General features: G+C 63.9%; 3 protein-coding genes across 6 annotated transcripts; 1 reads left to right on the top strand and 2 right to left on the bottom strand.

Moving 5' to 3' along the window:
• Positions 1 to 745: 745 nt before the first annotated feature.
• On the bottom strand, positions 746 to 5,467 carry MIEF2 (mitochondrial elongation factor 2). Of its 2 annotated transcripts, none has more exons than XM_082291994.1 (4): positions 5,426 to 5,467; positions 4,740 to 4,914; positions 4,104 to 4,281; positions 746 to 3,092 (listed from the first exon to the last, which is right to left on the bottom strand). In XM_082291994.1, exons 2-4 carry the CDS (start codon positions 4,905 to 4,907, stop codon positions 2,047 to 2,049), a joined length of 1,392 nt encoding a protein of 463 aa, XP_082148120.1. In that variant the 5' UTR covers positions 4,908 to 4,914; positions 5,426 to 5,467; the 3' UTR covers positions 746 to 2,046. The 2 variants fall into 2 exon arrangements, with proteins under 2 accessions (XP_082148120.1, XP_082148119.1); XM_082291993.1 differs by lacking the exon at positions 5,426 to 5,467 and adding an exon at positions 5,251 to 5,410.
• Positions 5,468 to 5,517: 50 nt separating this feature from the next.
• FLII (FLII actin remodeling protein) lies at positions 5,518 to 15,203 on the top strand. The gene is made up of 30 exons (XM_082291854.1): positions 5,518 to 5,650; positions 6,273 to 6,383; positions 7,485 to 7,556; positions 7,684 to 7,764; positions 8,080 to 8,165; positions 8,308 to 8,469; positions 8,573 to 8,676; positions 8,776 to 8,951; positions 9,031 to 9,188; positions 9,296 to 9,380; positions 9,668 to 9,815; positions 9,947 to 10,080; positions 10,192 to 10,404; positions 10,485 to 10,664; positions 10,738 to 10,820; positions 10,902 to 10,976; positions 11,194 to 11,277; positions 11,345 to 11,516; positions 11,599 to 11,703; positions 11,909 to 12,100; positions 12,326 to 12,514; positions 12,609 to 12,748; positions 12,863 to 13,088; positions 13,274 to 13,428; positions 13,549 to 13,609; positions 13,693 to 13,821; positions 13,901 to 14,007; positions 14,186 to 14,291; positions 14,374 to 14,439; positions 14,599 to 15,203. The coding sequence occupies exons 1-30, from the start codon at positions 5,588 to 5,590 to the stop codon at positions 14,731 to 14,733; spliced, it is 3,798 nt and encodes a 1,265-aa protein (XP_082147980.1). The 5' UTR covers positions 5,518 to 5,587; the 3' UTR covers positions 14,734 to 15,203.
• A 296-nt stretch (positions 15,204 to 15,499) lies between these two features.
• On the bottom strand, positions 15,500 to 27,391 carry LLGL1 (LLGL scribble cell polarity complex component 1). 3 transcript variants are annotated; one of them, XM_082292374.1, is made up of 23 exons: positions 27,265 to 27,391; positions 24,487 to 24,584; positions 22,335 to 22,416; positions 22,126 to 22,256; positions 21,580 to 21,738; positions 21,338 to 21,500; positions 21,115 to 21,250; positions 20,975 to 21,029; positions 20,738 to 20,895; positions 20,438 to 20,655; positions 20,268 to 20,335; positions 19,817 to 19,970; positions 19,324 to 19,428; positions 18,827 to 19,119; positions 18,601 to 18,754; positions 18,370 to 18,523; positions 17,990 to 18,273; positions 17,502 to 17,766; positions 17,292 to 17,406; positions 17,093 to 17,181; positions 16,861 to 16,984; positions 16,709 to 16,788; positions 15,500 to 16,514 (listed from the first exon to the last, which is right to left on the bottom strand). In XM_082292374.1, the coding sequence occupies exons 1-22, from the start codon at positions 27,343 to 27,345 to the stop codon at positions 16,710 to 16,712; spliced, it is 3,165 nt and encodes a 1,054-aa protein (XP_082148500.1). In that variant the 5' UTR covers positions 27,346 to 27,391; the 3' UTR covers positions 15,500 to 16,514; position 16,709. The 3 variants fall into 3 exon arrangements, with proteins under 3 accessions (XP_082148500.1, XP_082148502.1, XP_082148501.1); XM_082292376.1 differs by having other exon boundaries at positions 17,093 to 17,187; positions 27,265 to 27,371; XM_082292375.1 differs by having other exon boundaries at positions 17,093 to 17,187; positions 22,141 to 22,256; positions 27,265 to 27,360.
• Positions 27,392 to 27,641: the final 250 nt, after the last annotated feature.

Here is a 27,641-nt window from a genome sequence, read left to right as displayed (position 1 = left end):
GGGAGATCCACAGGATTCCTATGTGCTCTGCTGCCAGGACCTCCAGTGCTGCTCAGGATCCTGCTCCTGGGCACAGAGCAGTTCCTGGGGTCAGCACTGAGGGGACGGGTAGGAGGCTGGAGCACTTGGAGGGCAGCTGGAAGCAGAGCCCACAGCAGCACAGGTCTGAAAGAGAGCCTGAAACTCTGCAGCAGTCCTTTGCTATCGGGCCTAAATCCATGCAGAGAGTCAGGAGAATTTGGGTCGCATTTCTCTGCACCCCTCACTCCCACCATTAACAGCCGTGGCCTAAGAATACACACCCTGGGCTAAAATAACAGGATTACAGGGTTTTGGAATGCAGTTGTTGAGCCACAGCAGGGCAGCAGCCTGGCCAGCCACCCTGGAATGGCAACAGCAGTGGGAAGCAGCTGTGCAGGACACAGGGAGCAGGTTCAACCTTGCTGGTGGCATCAGCCAGGACCAGCTTTAGGAGTCTAACCCTGGTCAATGCTCAGCTGAGCCCTGTAAGTGGTACAAGCTCAGTGTCCAGACAGCTCTGTCCACACGGCAGTCAGGCACTCTGTGGGTCCAGAGCTTTGGAAGAGGAGGAGGAAGACTTTGCAGGATGGGATCTTATCAACGCCAAGCTCTCCGAGCAGCAGGAGCATGCCTTGGGTGGTTCCCAGGAAGGCCACCACAGCTGGGGGGTCACTTCAGCCCTTACCAGGGGAAAGGAGACAAAGCAGAGCTGACACCAGAGAACCAGTGTGCACAGGGAAGGTTTATTCTCATCACTAACACCTGGGAAGTGGTTTGGAAGAACAAAGTAATTGTCAGACTGGGAGGAAAAGCAGGTTTTTTTCCTCCCATAAACAAGATAGCTATAAAGAAACCTAAACCACAACAGCTGCTCACAGTGGAGTCCACAGGATTCCTCCAGCTCCACCCATGTGCAAAACCAGCTCTTCCCATTAAATATAAGAATAAATTCCTTTGCTCTGGGACTAGAGCCAGACCAAACCCTACTAGCAGCCACTCAAAGGAAAAGAAAAAAAAACAACAAAATACCCAAACAAAATATATCTTCTTAATAAAAAGCATAAACCACTTCAGTTCTTGCAAGCACTCTGCTCACAACATCATTCCTGCCCTGCATCCCCAACCCATACCGGGGGGCTCCAGGGAAAAAGGACATCAAGACAGCAGCAATACATGTGTGAAAAGGTGACCAGACAGACTGGGAGGGGACACAGTACCTGCAGACAGACACTGGCAGCCACCCACCCACCAGGGAGAGGACACAGCCCTGCTGCAGCCTCCAGCTGAAACCAGGAGCTTCCCCAGGGCCAGCAGCTCTTTTTCAGGACGTCTTCCAGCAAAACACTGCATGGGACAAGGGCCCCTTCCTCAGGGCAGAGCCAACACTGTCAGAACAAAGAGGTAGGGCTGAACTCACCCCTTCTGGCAGCTGGAAGGGTTTCCAAGGAATAAATCCCCAGCCCCATTTGCTATGGCTGTACCATCAAGCACCCAGACACAACCCAGATCATCCACGGGGCTTATTTTGGATTGGCAAAATCCCTACAGGTGGGTGAGGCTCCCCCTCTGCCCCAAGTGCTGGCACAGTGAGACCACGTGCAGTGCTGGTGACAGGACCCACCCAGAACGCTGCACCCGAGGGGTCTGCAGGACACAGCAGCAGGAAGGGGCTGCTCTGCTCCAGCTGGTCTCAGAGCATGAGGGGAGCCTGACAGCTGGGACAGGCAGAGGACACTGAGAACCAGAGACCAAACATGCTTCACTTGGCTCCCAGCAGACAGAATTCACCTGAGTGTGGGCTGCCCTCACCCCAGGTTTGGCAGAGCCTCCCAGCCAAAGGCTCCTTCTGCCAAACCCCACCTCTGCTCAGGCACGTTTTATTCACACAGGAAACTTCTTTTTTCTCATAAAGTGCAAGAACTTTGCCTCTTACTGACTAGTCACCTAGAAGCATCACAGCCCTCACAGCAGGGAGCAGCAGGCAGGGGAGCAACACCCCACGTTCAGGAGCTCCCGACACACAGGTCACTTCAGCAGGACCTCTGGCTCAGACATGGCCCTGTAGAGCACGAAGCCCATCTCATCGATTTCCTCTTCCAACAGCCCAGAGAACAGGTTGATTTTGGGGTTGAAATAGGAAGGCAGGACCCCTTTCTCCAGGTAGGCCACCAGCTCCTCAAGCACCTGCTGGAACCTGTCAGCAAGGCTTTCCTCTGCCCAGTCTGAAGCAGTGTCACTGAGGTGCAGGATGACGTGGGTCACGGGGCTGCCGCCCAGTTTGTGCAGGCTGGGCTGGCTCCTGCAGATGCCATTCAGGATGCGGAGGCAGAGCTGCCGAGCCCCGGAGTCGCTGGCATCCAGCTCCTTCACCCTCGAGACCTCTGCCCTGTAAAAGCTCTCCAGCCAGAGGTTTTCCACCAGTCCTTCAGGAGGAACAGCCAGAAGAACCTTGTCCTCCATTTCCACCACTGGGAAGAGGGTGATGCTCAGCTCAACCTGATCGTGTTTGACTTCCAGCTTCAGGTCTCGGGAGGCCACGACGGGGTGGATGGCACAGCCCAGCAGGCCACCGATGGCCGGCCAGTTGATGGAGGCCACCAGCAGCTTGTGGAGGGTCTCGTTGAGCACACTGGAGGAGAGGTAGCGGCCCACGATGAACCTGTCCCAGGGGCTGCACCCACGAGGGAAATAGCCCAGATCAATCCTCTTGATCATCCAGTGCTGGGGGTTCCTCACCACAGTGTCCTCTCCCGAGATGAGGCTCCAGAGCCCAGCGTCGAGGACCACCGGGAGCATGAGGTGGATGTGGTCAGCTGCCAGGACCTCGAGGCCGTCGAGCAGGGCTCCGCTGAGGAAGAAGCGGCCGAAGGGCAGCTCCGGGCACTTGCTCCGCAGGAAGTTCTGCAGTTGGGTGCAGATGCTCCTGGCCAGCTGCGGGACGAGGGACACTTGGATCTCGGGCACGGCCAGCTGGCTGCTGTGTGAGAGGAGCTTCTCCTGCAGCGTGAGGCAGCGCCCAGGGCTGGACTTGACCTGAGGAGCCTCCAGAAGGGCAGAGCAGCCCCTGGGATCTGTGAGCAAGGAATGAAGTCACAGCTCTGAGTAGATCATTTGCAATCCTCAGCAGCAGAGGGGATGGCACGAGTTGGGTGCCCAGCTCTCAGGCCACCCCTCTGGAGGTGACAATGGCCCCCGCCAAGCCCTCTGATGCTAATGGCACTTCCCAGCCCCCCAGAGCCCAAACCAACCTCAAAACCTGATTGTTCCCAGCCTCACTTCTCAGCTGGAGATGGGAACCAGGCAAGGGACTTGCTGCCAGGGTCAGAGAATCACAGAATATGCTGAGTTGGAAGGGACCCACAAAGGACCCACTCCTGGCCCTGCACAGACACCCCAACAATCCCACTGTGTCCCTGAGAGCATTGTCCAAACACTCCTGGAGCTCTGGCAGCCTTGGGGCCGTGAGCATTCCCTGGGGAGCCTGGTCAGCGCCCGACCACCCTCTGGGGGAAGTGCCTTTTTCCTAATAACCGGCCTAGACTTCCCCTGACACAGCTCCTGCTGTTCCTTCATGTCCTGTCACTGGTCAGCAGAAGATCAGTGCCTGACCCTCCACCTTCTCACACAAGGATCCTACAAACTATCCTGCTCTGGGTCCAGTATCTCAGGACATGGCCTGGACCGAGCTGGTCCTGTTTCCCACTTGGAAAAACACCATCTCCGTAGGCAGCCAGACAAGGCAGCCTTTGTCTGCGGCAAGTCCCGAGAACACCTTCCTGCAGGCAGAGCTGACCCAGAAAACGAGCACAGCCAACACCACTCCAGAGGAAACAAACCCCGAGAGCCCCCGCCCTGCAGCGCTGGCCGGGACACCCTGGGTGTTATCAGAGGTCCTGTTTCCACAGGCATTGCCTAAAAAGGGGCCATGGCTCGGGAGCCTCCCAGGAGGGCAGGCTCAGTCGGGTCAGCTTTCCGGACACCGAGCTAAAAATAACACGGAGCTCCTGGACTGCCGGGAGCAGCGGCACAGCCACCCCGAGCACATCAAGGTGATCTTCCTGACTGGGCACTGTGAGCCTCACCTGGCACCAGAGGCCGAGCTGGAGAGAGCAGAGGCTCGCTGAGGTCTTCCCTTCTCTGCTTCTTGGGGGGTTTTGGTGGTGTCTTGATCAATGCCAAGTCCTGCCAGCTCTCCTCCAGGGACTTCTGCTCAGCCTTGGGATCGCCTTCATCCCGAGGGCTGGTGGCTCGGTCGATCAGCTGGAGGGAAGGAAAACCCAAGCAGACAAGCTGTTGTCTTTGTTTCCCACAAATTATGGGTGACAACAGCCCCTCAGGAGCACACACATGTGGGGACAGCCCCACTCAAGGCTTCTGCTCAGAAAAACACCCAGTTTGGGGGGCCACAAAGGTGCACATCATGTTCCTGCGAGTTTTACGTGGGAAACAGATACCCAAATACAACTTAAGTTGCAGGTGCCTTTTGTGATGGGATACTGTATCCCAAATGCTCCAGGCAAAGGGAACATGGAGGTATGCATGGTCCCACAGGGTGGGAGCGGGCAGCTCCATGCCACCGGTGCTGGCAGCAGTGCCACATGCGAGAAACCAGCTCAGGAGCAGACATCGAGGTTTGTGGCACATCTTGCCCCACCACACTGGGGCCAGCCCAGTTCTCTGGGCATCTTCCCGCGCTCTGATCCCCGCCCCAGCCTTACCCTCTTGACGGCCAGCGTGGCGATGGCCAGCACGGCCGCGCCGCTGACGCCCAGCACCAGCCTGGCGTTGGCCAGCAGCACGTCGAACACGCTGCCCAGCCCGTCGATGACACTGCCCAGCCCGCCGTTCTCCTGCCGCCTGCTCCGCTGGTGCCAAAACGCCGCCATGGTCGCCCTGCGGAGAACAGGAGTGTCAGCCCGGGCTGGGGGAGCTGTCTCCCCGGGACAGGCGCGGACGAGGGGGTTTGGGGAACAAGGGGTTCCACTGGCACGCTTTCCGCCGGGACAAAGGCTCTCGCCGCCGCCGGGACGCCTGGCTGCGGCGAGGGAGCAAGGGTCACCCGGAGAAGCGACACCCCGGGGGAAGGACACCCCAGGGAAGGAAGAGGCATTCCAGGGAAGGAAGGGACACCCCAGAGAACGGGTACCGCCGGGAAGGGACAGCCCAGGAAAGCAAGGGGCATCCCGGACAAGGAGCGGACACGCCGGGAAAGAATCACCCGCTCCTCACCCGGCCCTGCCGCAAAGCCTCGCGAGGCACCTGCGGCGCTGGGGCGGTACCGCGGCCCCGGGAGGGGAGCCCCCCCCTCCACCCCACCGAGCGAGGGGAGGCGGCCGGGCCGGGCACCGGAACCGGGACCGGGACCGGGACCGGAACCCGCGCCCCCGCCCCCGCCCGCACTCACCGCGCGCCCCCGGCGCGGGCCCAGCCAATGGGGGCGCGGCGCGGCGAGGCCCCGCCCGCCCGCGCGCGGAAGTAGCGCGCGGCCCCGCCCCGCGTGCGTCACGGCCGGGGGCGGGGCCTGGCGGGGCGCGGTGCCGCCGCAGGGTCCCCCCGCCCTTCCGCCATGGCGGCCACCGGCGTCCTGCCCTTCGTCCGCGGCGTCGATCTCAGCGGCAACGACTTCAAGGTGCGGGGGAGCGGGAGCGGGGGACAGCCCGACCCCCAGGGCCGCAGCGGGCCCGGGCCCCGCGGGGTTGTCAGGCCTGGCTCGGCCCCCGGGGCGGGGGAATCCCGGCCCCGGCCCCGCCCGGGGTGGGTGACCTGGGGCAGCCCCGGTCCCGACCCCGTGGGCACTGCGGGGCCGGGCGATCCGTGACCCCCACCAAGCCGCTATGGCTGGGCAACCCGGCCCCCAGCCCGCGGGGTCCCAGAGGGATAGATGATCCCCGAGCCTCCAGCTCCCACTCTCATAGGACTGGGCGATCCCAGCTCCCAGGGCCGTAGGACTGGGTCTCCATGGCCCCCAGCTCCTAATCCCCTAGGAATGATCGATCCCCGCCCCCCAGCTCCCAGTTCCTTAGGACTGGGTGATCTCAGCCCCCTAGTTCCCAATCTTATGGGACTGATTGATCCCAATCCCCACAGCTCCCAGTCCTATAGGACTGGGTCATCATGACCCCACAGTTCCCAGTCCCATAGGACTGCTCGATCCCAAACCTCCCATGACCACAGAGCATCAGTCAGCCTGAAGTCCCCAGATCCTCATCCCATGGGACAGGTGGTTTCCTCACCCTCCTCCTCCTCTCCAGGGCGGATACTTCCCGGAGCATGTGAAGGCGATGACGAGCCTGCGCTGGCTGAAGCTGAACCGCACGGGGCTGTGCTACCTGCCCGAGGAGCTCGCTGCCCTCCAGAAGCTGGTGAGCCCCATGTTTTGGGATGCAATGGGGCTCCCCTGTCCCACTGGGGCTGTGAGATCTGACGGGAGCCTGCTCCCTGCCAGCCTCGTGGCTCAGTGACGGATGCTCTGGTGTCTAATAATAGCACTGAGCTACAATGTGTGGTTGAAATCAGATGCAGGAGCTGTCGGGAATGGGGTTGAGATGGACTTCCACTTGGTTTCACCTTTTTTTTCCTAGAAAACCAGATTAAAAACCACTCTTAGATCCTCTGCCCTGTAACAGGAGGGAAGGGTGATGCTTAAAATGGAGAGGATCAAGGTTTTTGGGGCTTTTTTCCCTTCTCCTTTGCTAAAGTATATAAAGAGCAGGAGCTGGCAGCTGCCTGGCTTTGGTTTTGGGCAGCTCAACCAGGCCCTTGGTGGAGTTGTGGCTCAGCTTGGCTTTGGTGGTGTCCACAGCATGTCAAGGACCTCATCCTGTCAGTGTCAGACAAAGTCAGTGCTTTAAATGCTGCTAGAAGTCCCTGTCCCTGTGCCAGGTGCAGGGAATCACTCTGTGCCACTCAGAGCCAGACTCCCGCCAGCCCTGCTAGGTTCTTGGGAGCCACAGCAAGACTCAAATCCTCACATCACACCCACAGCCTGCCAGTTCCTTGTTTTCCTGAGTAGGCAACAGCCGTGGCTGGTGATGCTCAGAGGAAAACATTCCCCCGGGGAAATTCCTCCTACCCCAGCAGTGTCCACGTCTGCCCATTTCCAGATCACCCAGTGAGAGGCGTTCTCGAGAACTGGGATCTGTTTGCACAGGGACTGTGTGGGACTGCCACAGGCCAGCTTGGTAGCATCCCAGAGCACCCCAAACCCTACAGCAGGGCTGAGGTGTCCAGCCAGGGCTAGCCCAGGAAATGAGGGATGTGGAGGCAGCGCAGGCACACTGGGCCAACCAACAAGTTGGAGCCTGGGAGTGTCCCAGCAGCCCTGGGTGTGACAGGGCTTCGCAGGTCCCCAGCTCTCCTGGGATGGAGGAGCCTCCACATCAATGTGGGGGCCCAACCACTGCCCTGCACAGTCCCAGCTCTTCTCTCTGCTCACTGAGGGCTTGTCTGTATTTTCCCTGCAGGAGCACCTCTCTGTGAGTCACAACAGCCTCACCACGCTCCACGGAGAGCTCTCCGGCTTGCCCTGCCTCCGGGTGAGTGTCCCCCTCGTGTCTCAGGGGTCCCCAGGCACCTCTGGGTTTTGAGGGCACACAAGGATCATACCTGGCTGCCCTGGGAGCTCAGCAGGCAGCTGCATTCCTGCCTCTCTCGCCTTTCCAGGCAATCGTGGCTCGTGCAAACAGCCTGAAGAACTCGGGAGTCCCTGATGACATCTTCCAGCTGGATGACCTCTCAGTGCTGGTGAGTGCAGAGTCTCCTCAGCTGATGCAGGAGCCAGCTCAGACTCCTGGATCCCATTCCTGCACCTTGGTGGCTCCTTGTGCTCCTTGGGAACACCAGTCCCAAGCCCATGCCTGAGCTCCAGGGAAGGTGGCTGTTGGCAGGATGACCCTCTGGCAGTGCCTCCTTTAAAGGCTGATGCCATGGCTGTGTTCCCTGTGTGCTGGTCCAGCTCCTGCTGTGCCCCTGGAGACAGCCCTCAGTCCTCAGGTTTGGGTGGTAGTGGCTGGGCCTGGGGCAGAGGGTGACAGCTGCTTTGTGCTCCCATTTTCCCAGGACCTGAGCTACAACCAGCTCACAGAGTGTCCCCGGGAGCTGGAGAATGCCAAGAACATGCTGGTCCTCAACCTTGGCCACAACAGGTGGGTCCAGACCAGGGTGACCATCTCCCCCTCCTTGCCATGGCCACCTCTGTTGCTGGGTCCTGCTCTCTGCCCCTCCTCAAGGGAGACCTGGGGCTGGTGCAGGTCCCAGGCAACCCATAATTTCCCCATATCCCTGCAGCATCGACACCATCCCCAACCAGCTCTTCATCAACCTGACGGACTTGCTCTACCTGGACCTGAGTGACAACAAGCTGGAGAGTCTCCCCCCACAGATGAGGCGCCTGGTCCACCTGCAGACCCTCATCCTCAACAACAACCCCCTCCTGCACGCGCAGCTCCGGTACAGCCCCGCTTCCCAGGCTGGATCCCAGTCAGGCAGGGCTGGGGCGGTGCCTGCTCCATCCTGACGCTCTCTCTGCCCTCTGGCTCTCCGTGGTCCGCAGGCAGCTGCCGGCAATGACAGCCTTGCAGACCCTCCACCTGCGGAACACCCAGCGCACGCAGAGCAACCTCCCCACCAGCCTCGAGGGCCTGGTGAACCTGGCAGGTAGGACTGGGGCATCCAGCCCCACAGAACCCTCCAGGGGCTCCCCCAGCCCTGGTGTGGGTCTGGCTGGTGGGGTCACCCCCTTGTCTCTTCCCCCAGATGTGGACCTCTCCTGCAATGACCTCAGCCGTGTCCCCGAGTGTCTTTACACCCTGGGCAGCCTGCGGCGCCTCAACCTCAGCAGCAACCAGATCACAGAGCTGTCCCTCTGCATTGACCAGTGGACCCAGCTGGAGACCCTCAACCTGTCCCGCAACCAGCTCACCTCCTTACCTGTATGTCCCTGCCCCTACATGGCCTCCCTGCTTGTGTTTCCATGGTTTTCCCTCACCTCGCCATCTCCCCCTTCCCCAGTCAGCCATCTGTAAGCTGACCAAGCTGAAGAAGATGTACCTAAACTCCAACAAGCTGGACTTTGACGGGATCCCCTCGGGCATCGGCAAGCTCACCAACCTTGAGGAGTTCATGGCGGCCAACAACAACCTGGAGCTCATCCCCGAGAGTTTGTGCAGGTAAGGAACACACAACCGGATCCGCTCTGTCCCCAGGAGGGAACACAGAGGTTGTGTGGTCACAGGTCACCCTGGGCTGGCCTGTCACCAGCATCACTGTCCCACAGGTGCTCCAAGCTGAGGAAGTTGGTGCTGAACAAGAACCGCCTGGTGACGCTGCCAGAAGCCATCCACTTCCTGACGGATGTGGAGGTGAGCACCCAGCACCTCTCTGCCCTGGTGCTTGTCCTTCACAGCCCCAGCACCTCCCTGGGATCCCAGGGCTGTAGGATGGGGTGGATGAGGTGAGGGCAGGGGAGCTCAGGGACCATACCTGCAGTCTGGCACATGGTTCAGCCCAGGCAGGCCGTGGATTTGGGGTTCCCTCCACATCCATCTCACTGAAGCTTGGAGTGCTCCAGAGATCTCCATCCCATGCCACATCCTCGATGTCCCTGTGAGCGGGTGCTTCACTGAGGTCTCTGCACCTTCCTTGGCAGGTCCTGGATGTGCGTGAGAACCCCAACCTGGTGATGCCCCCAAAGCCAGCGGATCGGTCCTCGGAGTGGTACAACATCGACTTCTCCCTGCAGAACCAGCTCCGCCTGGCCGGAGCCTCCCCCGCCACCGTCGCAGCCGCTGCTGCAGGTACGTGCGTAGGGATGGGGGGCACAGCCCCTGCCTTGGCACAGCCCTGGAGAGGCTGGGAAATGAGCAGTCCTCCTTAGAGTGCCCCACAAGTGTCGTGGCTGCCTCTCACCCTTTCCCCATGTGCCCAGGGAGCAGCACCAAGGACCCGCTGGCCCGCAAGATGCGGCTCCGGCGGCGCAAGGACTCTGCCCAGGATGACCAGGCCAAGCAGGTGCTGAAGGGGATGTCAGACGTGGCCCAGGAGAAGAATAAGAAGATAGAGGTAGGGTCTGGGGTGGGAGAGGGGCCCTGAGGGCATCACAGTGTCCGTGGCCTACCCTGGGTACCAGCAGGGTTCTGGTTGTCCCTAACTTGACCTGTGCCCGTCCCCCAGGAGAGTGGGGAGGCGAAGGCGCCAGACCTGAAGACACGACGCTGGGACCAGGGCCTGGAGAAGCCACAGCTGGACTACTCAGAGTTCTTCAGCGAGGATGTGGGGCAGCTGCCTGGCCTCTGTGTCTGGCAGATTGAGAACTTTGTGCCCACACTGGTGGACGAGGCTTTCCACGGGAAGTTCTATGAGGCCGACTGCTACATTGTGCTCAAGGTACTTGGGGAGGACCAAGGGTCCCCCACATCCCCTGCCCGGAGCTGCAGCCATCCCATCTCACACCCTGTCCTTCCCAGACCTTCCTGGATGAGAACGGTTCCCTCAACTGGGAGATCTACTACTGGATTGGGCAGGAGGCCACACTGGACAAGAAAGCCTGTTCTGCCATCCACGCCGTCAACCTCCGCAACTACCTGGGGGCCGAGTGCCGCAGCATCCGGGAGGAGATGGGGGATGAAAGTGAAGAGTTCCTCCAGGTGAGGCCAACCCCCAGCTCCCCTGTAGCCCCCAGCCCCTCCTGTCCCACCGTCAACCCCTTCCCACCCCCAGGTCTTCGACAATGATATCTCCTACATCGAGGGTGGCACGGCCAGTGGTTTCTTCACTGTCGAGGACACGCAGTATGTCACCAGGTACAGCTGGGGACAGGGGCTGGGGGGGGATGTATGGGGCAGGCAGTGCCCCATGTCCTACCATGGCTGTCCCTTCCCCAGGCTGTACCGTGTCTATGGGAAGAAGAACGTCAAGCTGGAGCCGGTGGCACTGAAAGGGACATCCCTGGACCCCCGGTGAGTGGCCAGGGGATACAGAGTCCCTGCAGAAGGTTCAGCAGGGTCCACCTGAGATAATATAGCTGCAGTTCTGTGGTGCAAATGGGCTATTCCTGCACCTTCCTACAAGGATATGGGTTCAAACCCCCATTGGTGCCCTGCAGAGACCTCCAGGATGGGGAGAATGCTCGGCACACCACACTCTCTCCTGACTCCTCTCACCTCTCTCCACCAGGTTTGTTTTCCTCCTGGACCATGGCCTCGACCTCCTGGTGTGGCGTGGGAGCCAGGCCACACTGAGCAGCACTACCAAGGCCAGGTAGGGCTGGTGGGGGTGCTGGGGTGTGGGGAGCCCACACCTGCCATCTCACCTGCTCCCACTGCAGGCTCTTTGCTGAGAAGATCAACAAGAATGAGCGGAAGGGCAAGGCCGAGATTACGCTGCTCACCCAGGGCCAGGAGACCCCCGAATTCTGGGAGGTGCTGGGGGGGCAGCCCGAGGAGATCCGACCCTGTGTCCCCGATGACTTCCAGCCCCACAAGCCCAAGCTGTACAAGGTGGGGAGCTGCATCCACAGGGCCACCAGCACTGCTGGGGTCCTGCAGCCCCCAATAACATCTGTCCCCATCCCCTCTGCAGGTCGGCCTCGGTCTGGGCTACCTGGAGCTGCCCCAGATCAACTACAAGCTCTCTGTGGAGCACAAGAAGAGGCTGAAGGCTGATCTGATGCCAGAGATGCGCCTGGTAGGATGGGGCGGGGAGGTTCTCCCAGTCTGACCAGTGAGACTGGTTTCGTGTCCCTTCTGCCTCCAGCTGTGCCCTGGGAGAGGGAGGTTTGGCCAGCAGCGCCCAGCTGGGGGATGCTCTGCTCTGTCGGGAGCAGGCAGGGTGTTTTCCAGCTGGGAATGCCTGCAAGTGCCTGACCCCCTCTTCCCTGCGGTGCCCTCAGCTGCAGAGCCTGCTGGACACCAAGAGCGTGTACATCCTGGACTGCTGGTCCGACGTCTTCATCTGGATCGGGAGGAAGTCATCGCGGCTGGTGCGGGCGGCGGCGCTGAAGCTGAGCCAGGAGCTGTGCACAATGCTGCACCGGCCCAAGCACGCCATGGTGACCAGGAACCTGGAGGGCACCGAGTGCCAGGTAGGGCACGGACCCCTCAGATGGCTGCTGGGTGCCCGAGAGGGGGCTGTCACCCAGGGTGTGTTACCTGCTCCCCAATTTACACCTCAAACACCTGGAGGTGTTCAAGGAGTGACTGGACGTGGCACTCGGTGCTCTGGTCTGGTTGGCAAGGTGGGAATCGGTCACAGGTTGGACTCGATGATCTTGGAGATCTTTTCCAGCCTTAATGATTCTGTAATGTAGGTATTCAAGTCCAAGTTCAAGAACTGGGACGATGTCCTGCGCGTGGATTACACCCGGAACGCTGAGACAGTGCTGCAGGACGGCGGCCTGGCCGGCAAGGTCCGCAAGGACGCCGAGAAGAAGGACCAGATGAAGGCTGACCTCACGGCACTCTTCCTGCCCCGCCAGCCCCCCATGCCCCTCAGCGAGGTAGGGCTGGGGACCCCCATGAATCCCCCATGGCATGGGGCTGGGTCCTGATGATGGAAGGGCTGGGGGGCTGACAGAGCACATGGGGCCACAGGCGGAGCAGCTGATGGAGGAGTGGAACGAGGACCTGGATGGCATGGAGGGCTTTGTACTGGAGGGCAAGAAATTCACCCGCCTGCCTGAGGAGGAGTTTGGCCACTTCCACACCCACGACTGCTACGTCTTCCTGTGCAGGTGACACCCGGCTTGTCCCCTCTCAGGGGCTGGTGGACCATTTTGTCCCCAACCTCCCTGCCCAGTCCTCCCGACTGTCCCATGCCTCACAGCACTCCCTATTCCTGCCCTCAGGTACTGGGTGCCAGTAGAGTATGAGGAGGATGAGGAGAAAAAGAAGAAGGGTGAAGGCAAAGGGGAGGAGGAGGGTGAGGAAGAAGAGGAGGAGAAGCAGCCTGAGGAAGACTCCCAGTGCATCGTCTACTTCTGGCAGGGCCGGGAGGCCTCCAACATGGGCTGGCTCACCTTCACCTTCAGCCTCCAGAAGAAGTTTGAGAGTCACTTCCGTGGCAAACTGGAGGTGACACAGTTTGGGGGTGACACAGGGGTGCCCCAGCTTTGCCTCTCTTCTTCCCCATCCCTTCTCTGCCCCTCAGGCTGAGGCAGGGGACAGCAGCAGAGATGGGGGCTGGCAGGGGGTGCAGCTGGACTTGGGGCTGTGTTTGGGAGGTCCCCATTGCCCTGCTGACACCCACCCGTGCCCAGGTGGTACGCATGACCCAGCAGCAGGAGAACCCCAAGTTCCTCTCGCACTTCAAGAGGAGGTTTGTGATCCACCGGGGCAAGCGGAAGGACCGGGTCAGCGCTCCCCAGCCCAGCCTGTACCACATCCGCACCAACGGCGGGGCTCTGTGCACCAGGTCAGTGCCCCAGGGCTGCTCTGGGCCAGCCAGCACCCACAGGTGCCAGATCCAAGTGGGATACCTGCTGGTGGGCACAGCTGCCGGGTCTCCCACTGATTTGTGCCTCCGGGTCTCCAGGTGCATCCAGATCAACACGGACGCTGCTCTGCTCAACTCCGAGTTCTGCTTCATCCTCAAGGTACTGCTCGTGGCTGAGCATCCTCAGGGCTGCCTGGGTGCCTGCCTGCCCCCCTGGGCAGCCCTGACTCTGCACTCCCCCAGGTGCCCTTTGAGAGCACGGACAACCAGGGCATCGTCTACACCTGGGTGGGCAGGGCGGCCGACCCTGACGAGGCCAAGCTGGCTGAGGACATCATGAACCACATGTTTGATGACTCCTACAGCAAACAGGTGAGTGGGCCTCAGTGCCACCTCACCTGGGTGACAGTGACCACCCAGGCCACGCTCAGCCCTGTTCCTGCCCTTGCAGGTCATCAACGAGGGAGAAGAGCCTGAAAACTTCTTCTGGGTGGGCATTGGGGGCCAGAAGCCCTACGATGAAGATGCAGACTATATGAAGCACTCACGGCTCTTCAGGTGGGCACTGGCCCGGAGAGGGAGGCTCCAGTCTGTGCTGGTTCCCTTCCTCCTACAGAGCCCATCCCCCTTGGGAATCCACCAGCCAAAACAGCTGCACCATCACATCCCTTCCCTCTGCACGAGCAGAGTCCTAACAAACTCATGCCTGATGCTGTCCCTGTCCATCTCCCCACAGATGCTCCAATGAGAAAGGTTATTTCTCCGTGTCAGAAAAGTGCTCAGATTTCTGCCAGGATGACCTGGCTGATGATGACATCATGCTGCTGGACAACGGGCGGGAGGTGAGCTGGGCATGAGGCTGTCCTGGGTCCAGATCTCCCAGTGGCTCTGTGGGCTGAGCCCGGCTCCTGATCCTTTCTGCAGGTCTACATGTGGGTGGGCACCCAGACCAGCCAGGTGGAGATCAAGCTGAGCCTCAAGGCGTGCCAGGTAAGGCTTCCCTCCATCCTGGAACAGCATGGGGGAGGATTTGGGCACTTCCATGTCCTCTTGGGGCCCTGATCTGGGTGGTGCAGAGCTCTGGGCTGGGGAATACCAGCTCTGGAGGTGGGAAGGGGCCAGGACCCCCACGGCTGTGCTCTGCCCCAGGTCTACATCCAGCACATGCGCTCCAAGGACCCCACGCATCCCCGCAAGCTTCGGCTGGTGCGGAAAGGCAACGAGCCCTGGCCCTTCACGCGCTGCTTCCACGCCTGGAGTGTGTTCCGCAAGCCACCGACCTAAGGGCCGGGGGCACCCGGTGCTCCGGCCACAGCCCCCCCGGCACGGCCGGACCCCAGCACCCCGCGCTGCCACCAACGCCTGCACCCAGCCAGGCTCGGCCTGGAGCCGCCTCCCCCCGAGCCGGGGCCAGTGGGGATCCCTGGGGCTGCCCCTCTGTCCCCCCTTCTCCCAGCACGGGGCTCAGCTCAGCCCCTTCCCTTCCTGGGGGGCACACGGGGTGATGTCAGCCCCTGCCACGCCCTGCTTGGGGATGCCGCTGCCCTTAACCAGTGCCGAGCTCCCCCTGCCACTGGGGGACAGGAGTGATTCCCAGTTTGGGTGGGAGGATGCTTTGCTAAGGAGAACTGGGGGGAGTGAGGGGCTCTCAGCCCTGGGCCTTACAGCTGGTCCCTGCTGTCCTGGGGGATGGACCCCCAGCAGGGATCAGCCCATCTGGATCATACCAATAAAGGCTGCACTCCTCACCTCGACCCTGTCCCAGGCTCTGACTCACTCCAAAATGGGGTCACCCCCCACGCTGATTGTGCCCCTCTGCAGCTCAGGGGAACCCCAGCACTGACCTGGCTCCATGGCTCAGCAAACACCTGCAGCCGGGGCAGTTGATATTAAATGCTTTATTTTCAATATTAAAAACCAGTATTTTTAATAACTAAACAATGCTAAATTCATCTTACCAAAAAAAAAGGATGAGGTGGGGGGGGTTCTACCAGGGACGCTACAGCCCCGGCCTCGGCCGGCAGCAACAGAGCCCGACCCCCCCCAGCCACACACGTACCGCAGGAGAGCCCGGGGGGGCCACAGCGGCCCCGGGTCCCCAAAAGGAGAGGGGCAGGGGCCAGCTGAGTCCCGTGGGAACAGCCACCATGGGCCAGGGGACAGAGCCGGCATCACCACAGTCCCCCAGGAGGACAAGGCCAGGCTAGGAGCCCAGAGGGGATTTGGCACAGTGAGACCCCCAGGGTGGGGCAGCCCAGCCTGGGGCAGGAGGGGGCTGGGGCAGCCCCATCTGCCCCCCCGCAGCACCAACACAGACCAGGACCAGGAGCCGGTGTGTAATTCCACAGCGTGATCCCATCCCAAACCCACCCCGTGGCAGGAATTAGTGTCAGAAAGGAGCAGCAGGCACAGAGCCCAATCTGGAGAATAGCCCTTGGAGAAGCCACTAAGAGAAAAAGGCCACCTGTGACCCCCCACTGTGCCCCTCCACGGGCTGCTCGAGGCCTCTGCTGCCCACCTGGGAGCCAGGGGATCCCCGCTGGGTGCCCCTGGGGACAGTCCCTGTGCAGCAGCCAGAGCCTCCTGGCAGGCAGGGAACGGGGCTGTAAACTGCAGGGAGCCGGGCATGTAAACACAGACCAGGGCATGGGGGGGCCGTGCCTGGAGGCTTCTGGCCCCGCACTGCCCCAAGGGACCAAAACCGGGGGACGAGGGGGGTCCACAAGCCCCAGCCCTCCCCGTGGAGCCAGGAAAGCAGCAGCATCCCCCAGGAAGGGGGCTCTGGAGCAGGGGACAGTGACACTCGACCGTGTATAAAAAAGGAACTTATCTTCCCCGGGAAGAGTTTGTGTCCCACGGCCCCGGCTCGGGGGTCCGGGGCTCCGGGGCCGGTGGCCGGGCAGGGAGGTGTGTGGGGAGTGCCGGAGCCGGGGCGCGGCAGCGGCCGGCGCGGATGTTAGAGAGGAGGCGAGTCTACGTTACATGGGGAGGGGGCGCGGGGGTCCAGTCGAGTCGCGCATCCCGGGAATCCGAGCACTGAGATGGGTCAGGGAGGCTGGCGATGCCTGTGGGTGATGCAGCTCCTCAGAAGGAGACCTGGAGGGGCTCAGGACAGGCATTCCCCCTGCTCCCCCTCCTCTACAAGCCCCGGGGGCCACAACTCCATCCTCCCATGATGGATCAGGAAGCCAGGGCATTGCGCTGGGGTCCCAGCTCCAAATCCCACTCCCACCCCAGGGACCACCAGCCCCTCACAGACCTCACTTGATGAGGATCCCCGTGGGCCGGGCCTCGTCCTCGCTGGTGTTCCTCAGGTTCCGCTCCGCTTCCTCTGAGGACCTGGGGCAGAGCAGGGTGAGAGGCACTGCCACGGCCCCTCAGCACCAGTTACCCCATTCCCACCCCACTCACGCCAGGAAATCCTTCACTTCCTCCACGGTGATGTCCCCAGTGGTGTCCAGCGGGTTCTCCATGCTGCTGTTAGGGGAGTCGATGGGGCCAGGCGAGAAGGCACCTGGGTGCTCCTCAGGGGACCCTGGGGAGTCATGGGACAGGAGGGATTGGGAGCAGCCAGGACACAGGGCCAGGCCTGGAGCAGGGCTACGGGACACGCTGTGTGTGCAGGGACAGGGTGGTCACTCACGGTCACTGTCCGAGGGGGAGTGCTGGCCCTCGGAGCTGCGCGGGACGTGGGTGCCGTTCGCCTGCGGCAGCTTCGGCGTCACCGTTGAGCTGTTGCTGGAAGGAAACAGGGAGAAGTTATGGCCAGAATCGGTGTCATGGGGTGGGTGTGCAGGGGTTCTACCAGAGCACAGCCCCCCGATGCCCCCAAGACAGCCCACCTGAGGCAGGAGGTGTCCTGGAGCCGGGCAACCTCCAGCCGGCACAGTGGCTCTGTCACATTCCTGGCACTCAGCGAGAAGCGTTCGAACTCGGATGGTGAAATTAGGTAGAAACCTACGGGGGGACAACAACGAGCCTCAAGGATCCCCCACAGGGCTGCAGGTGGGGTCAACATCGCAGCGACACAGGATGTCACCTGGTGCCCTCACCTTGGCCATGCTTGGTGAAGACACAGGAGGCAATGCCACTGATGTCCTCCTTACGGATGCAGCTGTAGTGGACCTGGGGCCGCAGGCTGGGCACGGTGAAGATGTGGATGTCCCCCAGGTTGGTGAGACAGGCCAGGCAGTTTTCCAGGCGCTCCTCGGAGCCAGCGCTGGCCAGGCTCACCAAGGCCACCTTCCGCACCCGGCAGCCCTCGTGTGCTGTCAGCTTGAACTTGGTCTTGGCACTCACTTTGGGCAGCGTGAACACCTGGGGGGGGCAAGAGGAGCTGGGGTCAGGGGAGAACAGGAACCTGCTGGGTTTAGGGGGGCACCTTCCCCTTGGATTCACCACCCTACAACAGGCATAGGAGTGCCCCCCAATGTGACTGGTCACCTCCAGCCCTGTCCCCGCATGATGAGGACATCCAAAGAGGACATGGGATGTTTTGTGTCCCATCTCTTCCACAGTGGACGCTCACCCCTGCACTCACCTTGAACTGTTCCTCAGAGGAGATGAGCATGGAGTGGCTGCCCTGCATGTCAGGGGCCTTGGCGAGGTCCCGGGACACCTCGTAGGGTTCAGGCAGGGGGTTCCCTCGCCCATCCAGCACCGCAATGGCCACCACGGGTGCCCGGTGCATCAGCTGGATCTCCTTCCCCAGCACCGCCTCCACCGCCCGCTCTGAGAACTTCTCCTGTGACGGCACCTCCAGGGCGTAAGCGAACACCGACCCAGAGTTGGTCCCTGCCCACATTGTGGGGCCGTGGTGGGCGGCTGTGGGGGCAGAGCAGTGTCAGAGCCCCCTCCCCAGAGTGTGGCACCAGCCAGACCCAGCTCGGGGACTTTTCCCAGGGAGGGAGGGGGTCTCACCGTCACGGAGAAAGGTGTCAGCGAAATAGAGGCACCGCACGACCCCCGAAAGCGAATCATCGGCTGAGCGAGGCTCGATCCGCCGCTGCACCGGCGTCATCTCCACCTCGGGGGGGCCCGCCTGCTCCGCCAGCTGCGCATTGGCCTCCTGCACCTGGGGAGGGGACACGGGGTCAGTCCCTGCCAGGTGGGGACGGGGAGCTGCCATGGTGGCCCCCACTCCCTGCCCACCTTGCTGGAAGGGCTGCTGGCGTTGAGCCTCTTCTTGCCCGACACGCGGCTCTTGCGGATGCGGCGGAAGGACTGACGCAGGGACTTCTTGAGGGACTTCACGCGGGACAGGGGCCCCTCCATGGCCAGCGAGTCGTTGGGGTGCAGTGTACACCTGCAAGCACCGATGCTGCTCAGCACCCGCCACATCACTCCAGGGGGTCCCCGCACTGAGGTCCCCCCATACCTGGCCAGCACGGGGTTGCGCCGGTAGTAGTCGAAGAGTCCAAAGCCGTGGCTGGTGCCGAAGGCCACGAGGTTCCACTCGGAGTGGAGGGTGACGGCGGTGACGGCGGCGGGGGGCACGCACTGCACCAGCACGCTGGGCTGGAAGCCGGGGGGGAAGTGGAGGGGCCCGTTCCGAGGGGCCAGCCGGTCATGGCCCTTCCAGGTGAAGCCCTCGCGGTCCTGCAGCAGATCCACGGTGGCCACACTGACCGCGTGCTCGGACTTCTCATCACTCAGCTCCATCACCAGCACCTGCAGGGACAAACACAGATGGGGGGACACACTTAACCCCCCACACAGCCGGCCTGCTGCACACCAGGGGCTAAACCCACCAGTAGAAGCCCTTCAAGGACAACCATGGGGGTCTGCAGGGTCTGTAGCCCCCTCATGCCATGGGTCCCCAATGGGGGAGCCAAGAGGTGCTTAGCAGCCCCTGCTCTGTCCTTGCCACCCTACCTGCCCCGCCGTGCCAGCCACCACCATCTTGGCCGTGTACTTGCAGAGCGCGATCTTCTGCACACCCAGGCGCGGGTCATCGCTGTAGGGATCAAAGCAGCCCACCTGCGGGAGGGGACAGCTGAAGGGACAGCCCAGACCCCTCACACAGCTGTGGGGCAGCCCCTCCTGCACCCCCACATCCCTCCACCAGCTGTGGCACACGAACCACTCTGGGCATCACGCCCAGGAAAAGTCTGTCCCCATGCACCCCCTGGCTCTTTCCCCCATGCTGGGGCAGACCCACGGGACGGGGCCCACGGAACAAGCGTCCCTTGTGTCCCCACAGTGCGTCACACAGCAGCTGTGCCCTGAGCCGGGGGACACGTTCCCGGGGCGCAGCCGGGATGGCTCCGGCAGGTGCGTCCCCCGTGCCCGGCTCTGGGTTTGCCCCCTTGGGTGCTGGCAGAGCCAGGAGGTCCACCCCAGTGTCCCCCTGCCCAGCGGACCTCACCTTGCGGAACGGTGGCCACTCCTCGTCGCCTGCCTGGTTGAGGCTGTCATTGTGCTCACAGTCTGTCTGGAAGATGTTGGCGGTGCCCAGCTTGTAGAGGGGCTTCAGGGAGACCCCCGAGGCGTCCCAGAACCGCACCGTGCCGTCCTCATGCCTGAGCGGGGGGGCGGGGGGGGGGGTCCTGTCAGTGCAGGGCCCCAGCATCTGCCCGGCTAACAAGAGCTGCCTGTGTGCTGGCAGCCACTGTGCCAGAGGGGGGGACAACGGGGGACAGCGCAGCGGGTGACACACTCATGCCCAGCCAGAACGAGAAGGGGCAGCCCACCCGAAAAGAAGGAGTGGATGCCACCACCACCCCATCCCATTCCCTCATCGCAGGAACAGGTGTGGATGTGTCCCCCCCCCGCATTTTGGGTTTCCCAGGCCCCCTCGCTCCTGCCAGCCCACTCACCCGGTGAGGAGAAGCCCCCTCTGTGTGGGCTCCTGGGCCAGGTTCTTTCCCCCATCAATGGGCCAGGCCTGGAAGGAGGGATGGAGAGGGGATGGAGGGAGGGATGGAGCCCACTGGGCTATGCTGGAAGGGGCTCAGCAGGACCCCTCCCCACCATCCCCATCACTGACCGCAGAGGATTGCCGGGGGCTCTGCTGCTCGCCCACACTGACGATCCTCTCCCAGAGCTTGAGAGGCACGTTGGAGACATGGCAGGAGCAGGTGATGGCAGAGGAGTGGAGCGGCGCCAGGTACGGGGCAGGGATGGTGGGCCAGCCCGGCGTCTGGAGGTCGATGGCCACCAGCTCCTCCTCCACCAGCACCACAAGGGCTCGGGGGTTCTCAAAGCCTGGGGAGGGGGAAGATGGTTGCTGCACTTGGAGACCCCCACACCACCACCCACTCCCCAGGATGGCCCCGGTGGGACGTACCTCCCTCGGGCACCTCTGCGCTCTGCACGGTGAAGAAGTCGATGACGCGGGAGGTGAAGTCGAGCGTGGCCAGGGTCTGGCCCTGCAGCACGCTGACACAGTGCCTGTCACCGTAGCTGGCCCGTGGCATCCCCCCACTGAAGATGATGAAGGGGTTCCTGTGTGGCATGAAGCAGCTTCCATCAGACCCTGGACCCCCAAGCGCCCCCCGTGCCCATGTCCAGCCCACCCACCTACCCTGACTCGCAGGTTCGCCAGAGGATTTTGCTGATGGCTTTGCAAGGGAATGGACCTGAAACGAAGACGCTGCGGTTGTAGCACTGGGATGGGGGAGATCAGCTCCCAACCCCAGAGGCCCCCAGACCCCCGCTCTGTACCGTAGGGGATGGTGGACATGACGGGCTGCTGGGTCCTCTGGCCAGTGCCACTCACTGCCCACACCATGTACCCGCCATCGCTGTGGGAGCTGACGATGCTCTTCCCACTCTGCTCCCAGGCCAGGCTCTCCAGCTGCTGCGGGGGCACACAGGGGGCTCAGCACCCAGACGGGGACACACACGTGGGGCCGCGGCCCCGCCAGCCTCCCGCCAGCCCCGGTACCTGGTTCCCCAGGAAGAGGTGCTGGACAACACGAGTGCTCTGCTCCCAGAGGACCACCAGCCCCCGGCTGTACCCGATGAGGAGCCGGCTGCCGTCACATGGGTGCTCCTGGATGGATTCCACGGGCCCCAGCGCCTTCCCGCAGCGGTAGTCATCGGGGGCACTGCAGGGGGACACACACAGGGGGTCAGAGCAGGGCTGGGGGTGGTGGGCATAGGGCATGGGGTCTGCAGGGCTCTCACCTCTGCAGGATCTCATCTGGGAAGAGGGTTTTTTCCTCCAGCAGCGTCAGGGTGGGCAGGGTGACAAAGTACACGGCACCGCCCTCAGTGCCCAGGCAGACCATGGCACCAGCGGCCATCGGCAGGACCACTGTCACCCGTGTGATGCCAGGGGAGCAGCTGTGGCAGGAGCAGGGGCTGCGTCAGCACTGTGTTGGGTCTGGGGGAGTGTCAAAGAGATCCCAGACCTCCTCTGCTCCATCCCTACATCCCAATACCCCTGAGCCCATGAGGACACAGACAGCCTCAGTGCTGACAGCAATTAGAGCCAGTAATCACCCCGGGCCCTGCCAGCACCATAAAAAGTCCAGAGCTGTTCCTTGCACCCAGCATCCAAGTTGGGATTAGGGGAGCATCCCAGTGGGGAAAACACCACCACAGAGAGGACCTTGGCCACCATCCCACCCAAGCAGGCCGGCTGCTCCCACGCGCCGTTCCCAGTTGGCAGCGGCATTGCTCTGGCCGCAGCCCCGCGGGGGAGCAGCTCGGATCCCCTCAGGCAAGTACTTAGCACTGCCGGACCCTGGGCGTCCTGGGAGGCCAAAGCTTCGGGTCTCTTCCAGGTGGGAGCAGCCCTCCTTCTGGCACACCTCCCACAGGTGCAGCGTGTTGTCATCCAGCAGTGAAAGGAGCCAGCCCTGGGGGCAGTGGGATGACAGCGGGGTGTGTGAGGTGCTGGGGGGCTGCTGCTGGGCCGCCCCAGGACACCCACGTACCTGGCCAGGAAGGAAGTGCAGCTGGGTGACAGTGGCCGTCTCCTTGTGCAGGCCCGTCAGCTCCACGCCTGGTGCGCCATATCTGAGGGGGGCCGTCAAAGAAACAACGAGGGTAGAGCACCCCCCCCTTCCCCAGCAAGTCTCAGGAATCTCAGGACCCCCCAGATTCCCCCAGGTCACAGTTCTGCCTGCAAACACCAGTTTAGCCCCCTGTACCCAGGAGAGCCAGGGCAGAGCATCTCTGGCTGCAGCCCATGCCAGAGTTGGCCTTGTCACCACCATCCCCAGCTGGGATCCACCAACTCCAACCAGGACACCCTGAGTCAGCCGGGGATCTACCAAGCACCTCCAGCTGGGACACTGCAGGTCAGGCTGGAATCCACCAGTCACCTCCTACCGGGATGTCCCAGGTCAGGCTGCGGCGAGCACACACAGCTGGGGTGGGTGTGCAAAAGGTGCCGGGAGCCCCGGCACGCACCGGCAGCGGGGTGGGGTTCGGCATGCGCCGGCACAGCCTCACTCACCCGACTGGTCCCGGCTCCTTCGGCGACGCAGCTCAGCAGGAACTGCGGCAGGACCCGCGCAGCGGCTCCAGCACCGCATGGAGCCCCCTGGCCTGGCATCCCCGGCACCCCCAGAGCCAGCCAGCTGCTCCTCCCAGCCCGGTGTCACCAGAGCACTGTGCAGCTACATCTGGGCATGCCGTGTGCTGGGGGTCCTTGCCCCTGGCCACCTTCCGGCGCCCTCGGCACAGGGAACTAGCCGGGTGGCTCTGCTGGCCGGACTGGCAGGAGCTGTCTGGCACAGCCGAGCCAGCAGAGCCAGGCATGAGCCATGGAGTTTTGGGGAGAGCAGACAACAGGGCATGGGAATGAAGCAGGGAGCACACAGAGGGCTCTCAGCTCTCGGTGGACGGGGGATGCCACCCATCCTTGCTCATTCTGGGGTCTTTCCCCACCCAAAATAGTGCCACGAGCTGAGAGCCCTCAGGGTAAGTGGCTTGAGCACACCAGTGTCATCAGCATGTGGGACGGGGGTCCAAGCCCAGAGACCCGCAGCTGCCCGAGGAGATACCCCCAGGCACTGGCAGCCCCTCGATGCCGGGCTGTCTGCAACCGGATCCGCCCAGCCTGGCCAGGGAGCACCCAGGGGTGCCCCCACTAACCAGTAACGCCAGTCAGGCCAGCTCCGGCTGCTGCCTCGCCCGGCCCCGGCTTCCACGGCACCGCCAACCTCCAGAAGCATCTTTGTGGCGGCAGCCGGAGCGGGGCCGTGCAGGAAAGGGGTACCACGCTGGGTACCACCCCAAAAACCATCCCCGCAGAGGATGCTCAGGGCACCGCGGCCCCCCGCAACGGCATCCCCGCGGTGCCGGGGGGGGCTCAGCTGGGACCAGCACCGCGGGCCAGGCGGGCGAGTGGGGCGGCCGGCGACGTCGCGGCCGGGCTGGCACCCGGGCGGCCCCGGCAGAACAAAACACGCCATCTTTGTGCTCGGGAGGCAGCGAGCCGCCGGCCTGGGGGAGGGGGAGCGCGGCGGCCCCCACACCCCGACCCCGCTGCGGGCGCAGCCGCCCCCGCGCCCCCACCCCGCATTCCTGCGGCGCGGGGCCCCCCGAGCATGGGCCGCATCCAGCCCTGGCCGCCCGCCAGCAGCCCTCTGAAGTCTCCCTGCACGCTGCCGGCAACAAAGCCCGGCCGGCCCCGCGCCGGCGTCCCCCGCTTCGGCCCCCCACCCGGGACCGGGCTCCGCGCCCACCGCAGCCCCGCACCCCGGCGCTGGGCCGGCCAGAGCCCCCGCTGCCCCCCCGAGGGCTGCGGGGACGAGGCCAGATGGACAGGAGCACCCCCGGGATAAGCGGGGTAACACCAGGAAGGACCCCCGCTTGGGATGCCCCCCAGGACAGCCGAACCCCTTTGTCCCCCCGGCGTTTTGGGCGAGGTGGGGGTTTTCTGCAGCCGCCCCCTCGCCGGCCGGCCCAGCTGCAGCACAGCTGGACGGAGGGATGGACGTCAGCCGAGTGGGGGCTGCCGGATGGGCCAGAAGCAGCATAGCCACGTCTCCAAGCATTCTCCGGGATGGGGACAGCCAGAGAAGTGCAGGAGGGTCCGGGAGGTCCTTACCTCCTCCTCATGTGGGAGGAAAAGGATACAGCTTGACGGCTCCCGCCTTGGTGCCAATGGCCATCACGCGCAGGACGGGGTCGTAGGCCAGGGCGCTGGGCTGGCTGGGGAAGCCGTGCTCCACCGTCTGCCATGGGGACAGGCAGGTCAGAGCCGGACCCCCCACCTCTGACCCTCCCAAACCTTCCACAGCCCCCGTCAGCCCCACAGCTCCGATCCCGTACCAGCCCGAGCATCACCCCTGCCATGCGGGATGACAAAGATGCTGCCCTGTCCCCCACTGCCACCAAGGGGAGCCTGGGGGAGGGGGGACATCACTCTTCACCCAGTTGCCACCCAGCACCCCAAAACCCAACCCAACAGCCACACCACGGGCCGGGGTAGGTCTGACCTTGAACAAGCTGCCCCACCACCCGCCAGCACTTTGGGGATGGGACCCCCCCTGCTCTAAACCCTCGAGGTGAGGACACCCCAGGAGAGGTGAGCGGGACCCCCACTGCGACATCACCGGGCGTCCCCGATGCCGGGCGGCAGAACCAGGCGAGCGGGACCCGCCAGCGCCAGGGACGTCCCCGCCGGAGCCGCGTGTCGCCCGCGGGCACCTTCCCAAGGAAGTCCCGGCCGTCCGGCGTGCCTGGGCTCGCCGGCTGGGGAGGGGCTGCCCTGGCAGCGGGGGGACGCGGGGGGCACCCACCGCCCCGGCCCGCGGCGAGGGGACCGCAGGGCTCCCGAGGGCAGCTCGGCTGAGCAGCGACGGCGCGATCAGACGATACGGAGGCCGCCGGAGCCAGACTGGCCGGATCCTGACCTGTTCCCTTTGTCTGGGGCATCCGAGAGGCGCAGCGGGGCGGCTTTCCGCACCCGCCGGCGGCAGCCACTGTCACCCCAGCTCCTGCTCCCCTCCCAAGGGACACCTTCAGGAGCGTGGAAACATCCCCAACACATCCAAGGCGTCCCGGCCCATCCGAGTGGGTCCCAACACGTCCAAGTGACGAGGAAGTGGATGCTCATGGGTGGATGCCGATTCCTGTGGCAGCCCCTAAGCAGGGTCATGCCGAATCCCCCTGGGATGCACGCTGCGCTGGAGGAAGGAGCTGGGACAGCAGCAGCACAGGGACACCACAGTGATGCTTCAGGCCAGGAACCAACACGATGACACCGGCAAAGGCTGCCCAGAAAAAGCTGTCCCAGCTCCCCAGCACCCCCAGTCCCAAAGGGGGGCCCGGCTCAGCCCCCCACCCGCAGCCCCGGCTCCCGCCCGCAGCGGGGCCGCATCCGGCAGGCTGTGCCGGCCGGCCAAGGCGCGCTCCCGGCCAAATTACAGCAAAGCCCAGGCAGATCCGGAGCTCGGGAGGAAAAACAACCGTTAATGGGAGGCAGGTGGGCAGCCGGCGGCCCCAGAGCTGGGACGGCCGGAGCAGGGCTCTCCTCAGTCTCCCCCCAGGACGTCCCACGGGCACAGACCCACCCTGGGCACCCATTCGGGCAGGATCCGGCCGTGGGACTGTGCTCCCCAAAAACAGGGGGCTCTGGCTGGGCTAAGCCTCGCACCCCGGCCAGACCCTCACCCACGGCGGCAAGCTGGAGGACCAGGGCTGTGCTGAGCAGTGGGAGCTGGCTCTGACCCCTCACCACTGCACATTCCGACACCTCCCAGCCCGGTCTCGCTGTGGGACAGCCCGGGGGTCCCTCCGGTGCACGGCATTGTCCCCACCATGAGTTGGGCAAGTATCCCACAGCAGTGCCAGGATGCTGCCGAAGGATGAACTGATGGACACGGTTTGGGCTCATGCAGGGGCCACTGCCGGTGGTCTCCTGCCCCCGCGGCCAGGGCAGGAGGGTGGTCCCAATGCCACGGGGCTCCCGGGACAAGGTGCACCGAGCCCCAGGTGGGCACCCGCTGGCACAGCCCGATGTCCCGAGGGAAGGGTCTGGCACCCCAAGGCTTGTGGGGTCCCTCCAGTTGTTTGATGAGCTTGGGGGGCTCTTCCACCCCGAATGCGGGGGGCAAATGGGAAAAATCGGGAGGGAGGAGGGAGCCTCTGATATCCCCCGAGGTCCCCCAGAAACACAACTTTGAGGTGCAGGGGAACCCCAAGCCCAAGGCGTCATCGCCACAGCCCTTCCTGCTGACACAGGGGGTCCAGCCCCCCAGTGTCCCACCCCGGAGGAGACAGGGGTGAGGGGCTGAGACCCACATGGGGGATGCAGCCAGGGGTGCTCCAAGGCCAGAAGGGGTGCGGGACCACGGGTCACCCCAAAACGCCCGTGAGAGAGGCCTGGGGGAATCCATGGGACAGGGGGAGTCTGGAAACGGGGCGCTCCAGGGAACCCCTCCCAAGAGGGGCTGGGGACAGGGATGTCGCGCTGGTAAGGGTGTCGCATCCCCTCCCGGGGTGCCCCCCTGCACCGCACGGGGAAGAGCGCAGCCCCCCCGGTCCGCACCCTGGGGCGCATCCCGCACCCGGGGCTCCCGGTAGCCACTCCCGGGTTGTATCCTCCCGGGACGGCCCAGCAGCCTGTCCCGGGGTCCGCCGGCCAGGCAGCCCGGCCCTTTCTGCGTGTCCCTTTCTCCCGGGAGCGGGGAGGTCCCGGTGCGCGGCTCCCCCGGGGGTTCAGCCGGTTCTAGGGGGCGGTGCCCCGCACGCTGCTCGCTTCCCCGCGGGCAGCATCCCGCCGGGGTACCAGAGCCCCGCGCCACCGGGGGGTTGCCCGCACACCGCACCCTGCCCGGCACCCCCGGTGCCTCCCGGTGGTCGCCGCCCCCCGGGATCCACCTCCGCGCCCCCCGCTCGCCCCGGACGCACCTTGCTGAAGGCGAAGAGGTCGTGGCGGAGGCGGTCGCGGTGCGGGTCGGCACCCTGCCGCCGGAACCGAAACTTCATCATGGTTGGGCCGGCGGCGGCGGCGGCGGTGGCGCGGTACCGGGCGGGGCGGGCGCGGCCGGCGGTCCCGGGGCCGGTCCCGGGGCGGCGGTGGCGGGGCCGGGGCGCGGCGCGGGGCGGGGCCGGCAGGGGGCGCGGTGCCGGTGCGGGGTCCCCGGTGCCGGTGCGGGGTCCCGGTGCGCGCGCCCGCCGAGCCCGGGCAGGCACCGCCGCGGCGGGGGCGGGGCGGAACCCTGATGGACAGCTGCGCCCGCCAATCACCGCGCGGCAACGCGCGCCGCGCGCCGCGGCCCCGCCCA

This window comes from Coloeus monedula (genome assembly GCF_965178545.1).
Source record: "Coloeus monedula genome assembly, chromosome: 16".
NCBI lineage: Eukaryota > Metazoa > Chordata > Aves > Passeriformes > Corvidae > Coloeus > Coloeus monedula.
The sequence above is the reverse complement of the archived record's forward strand: the minus strand, read 5'-3'. Positions and strand labels throughout refer to the sequence as shown.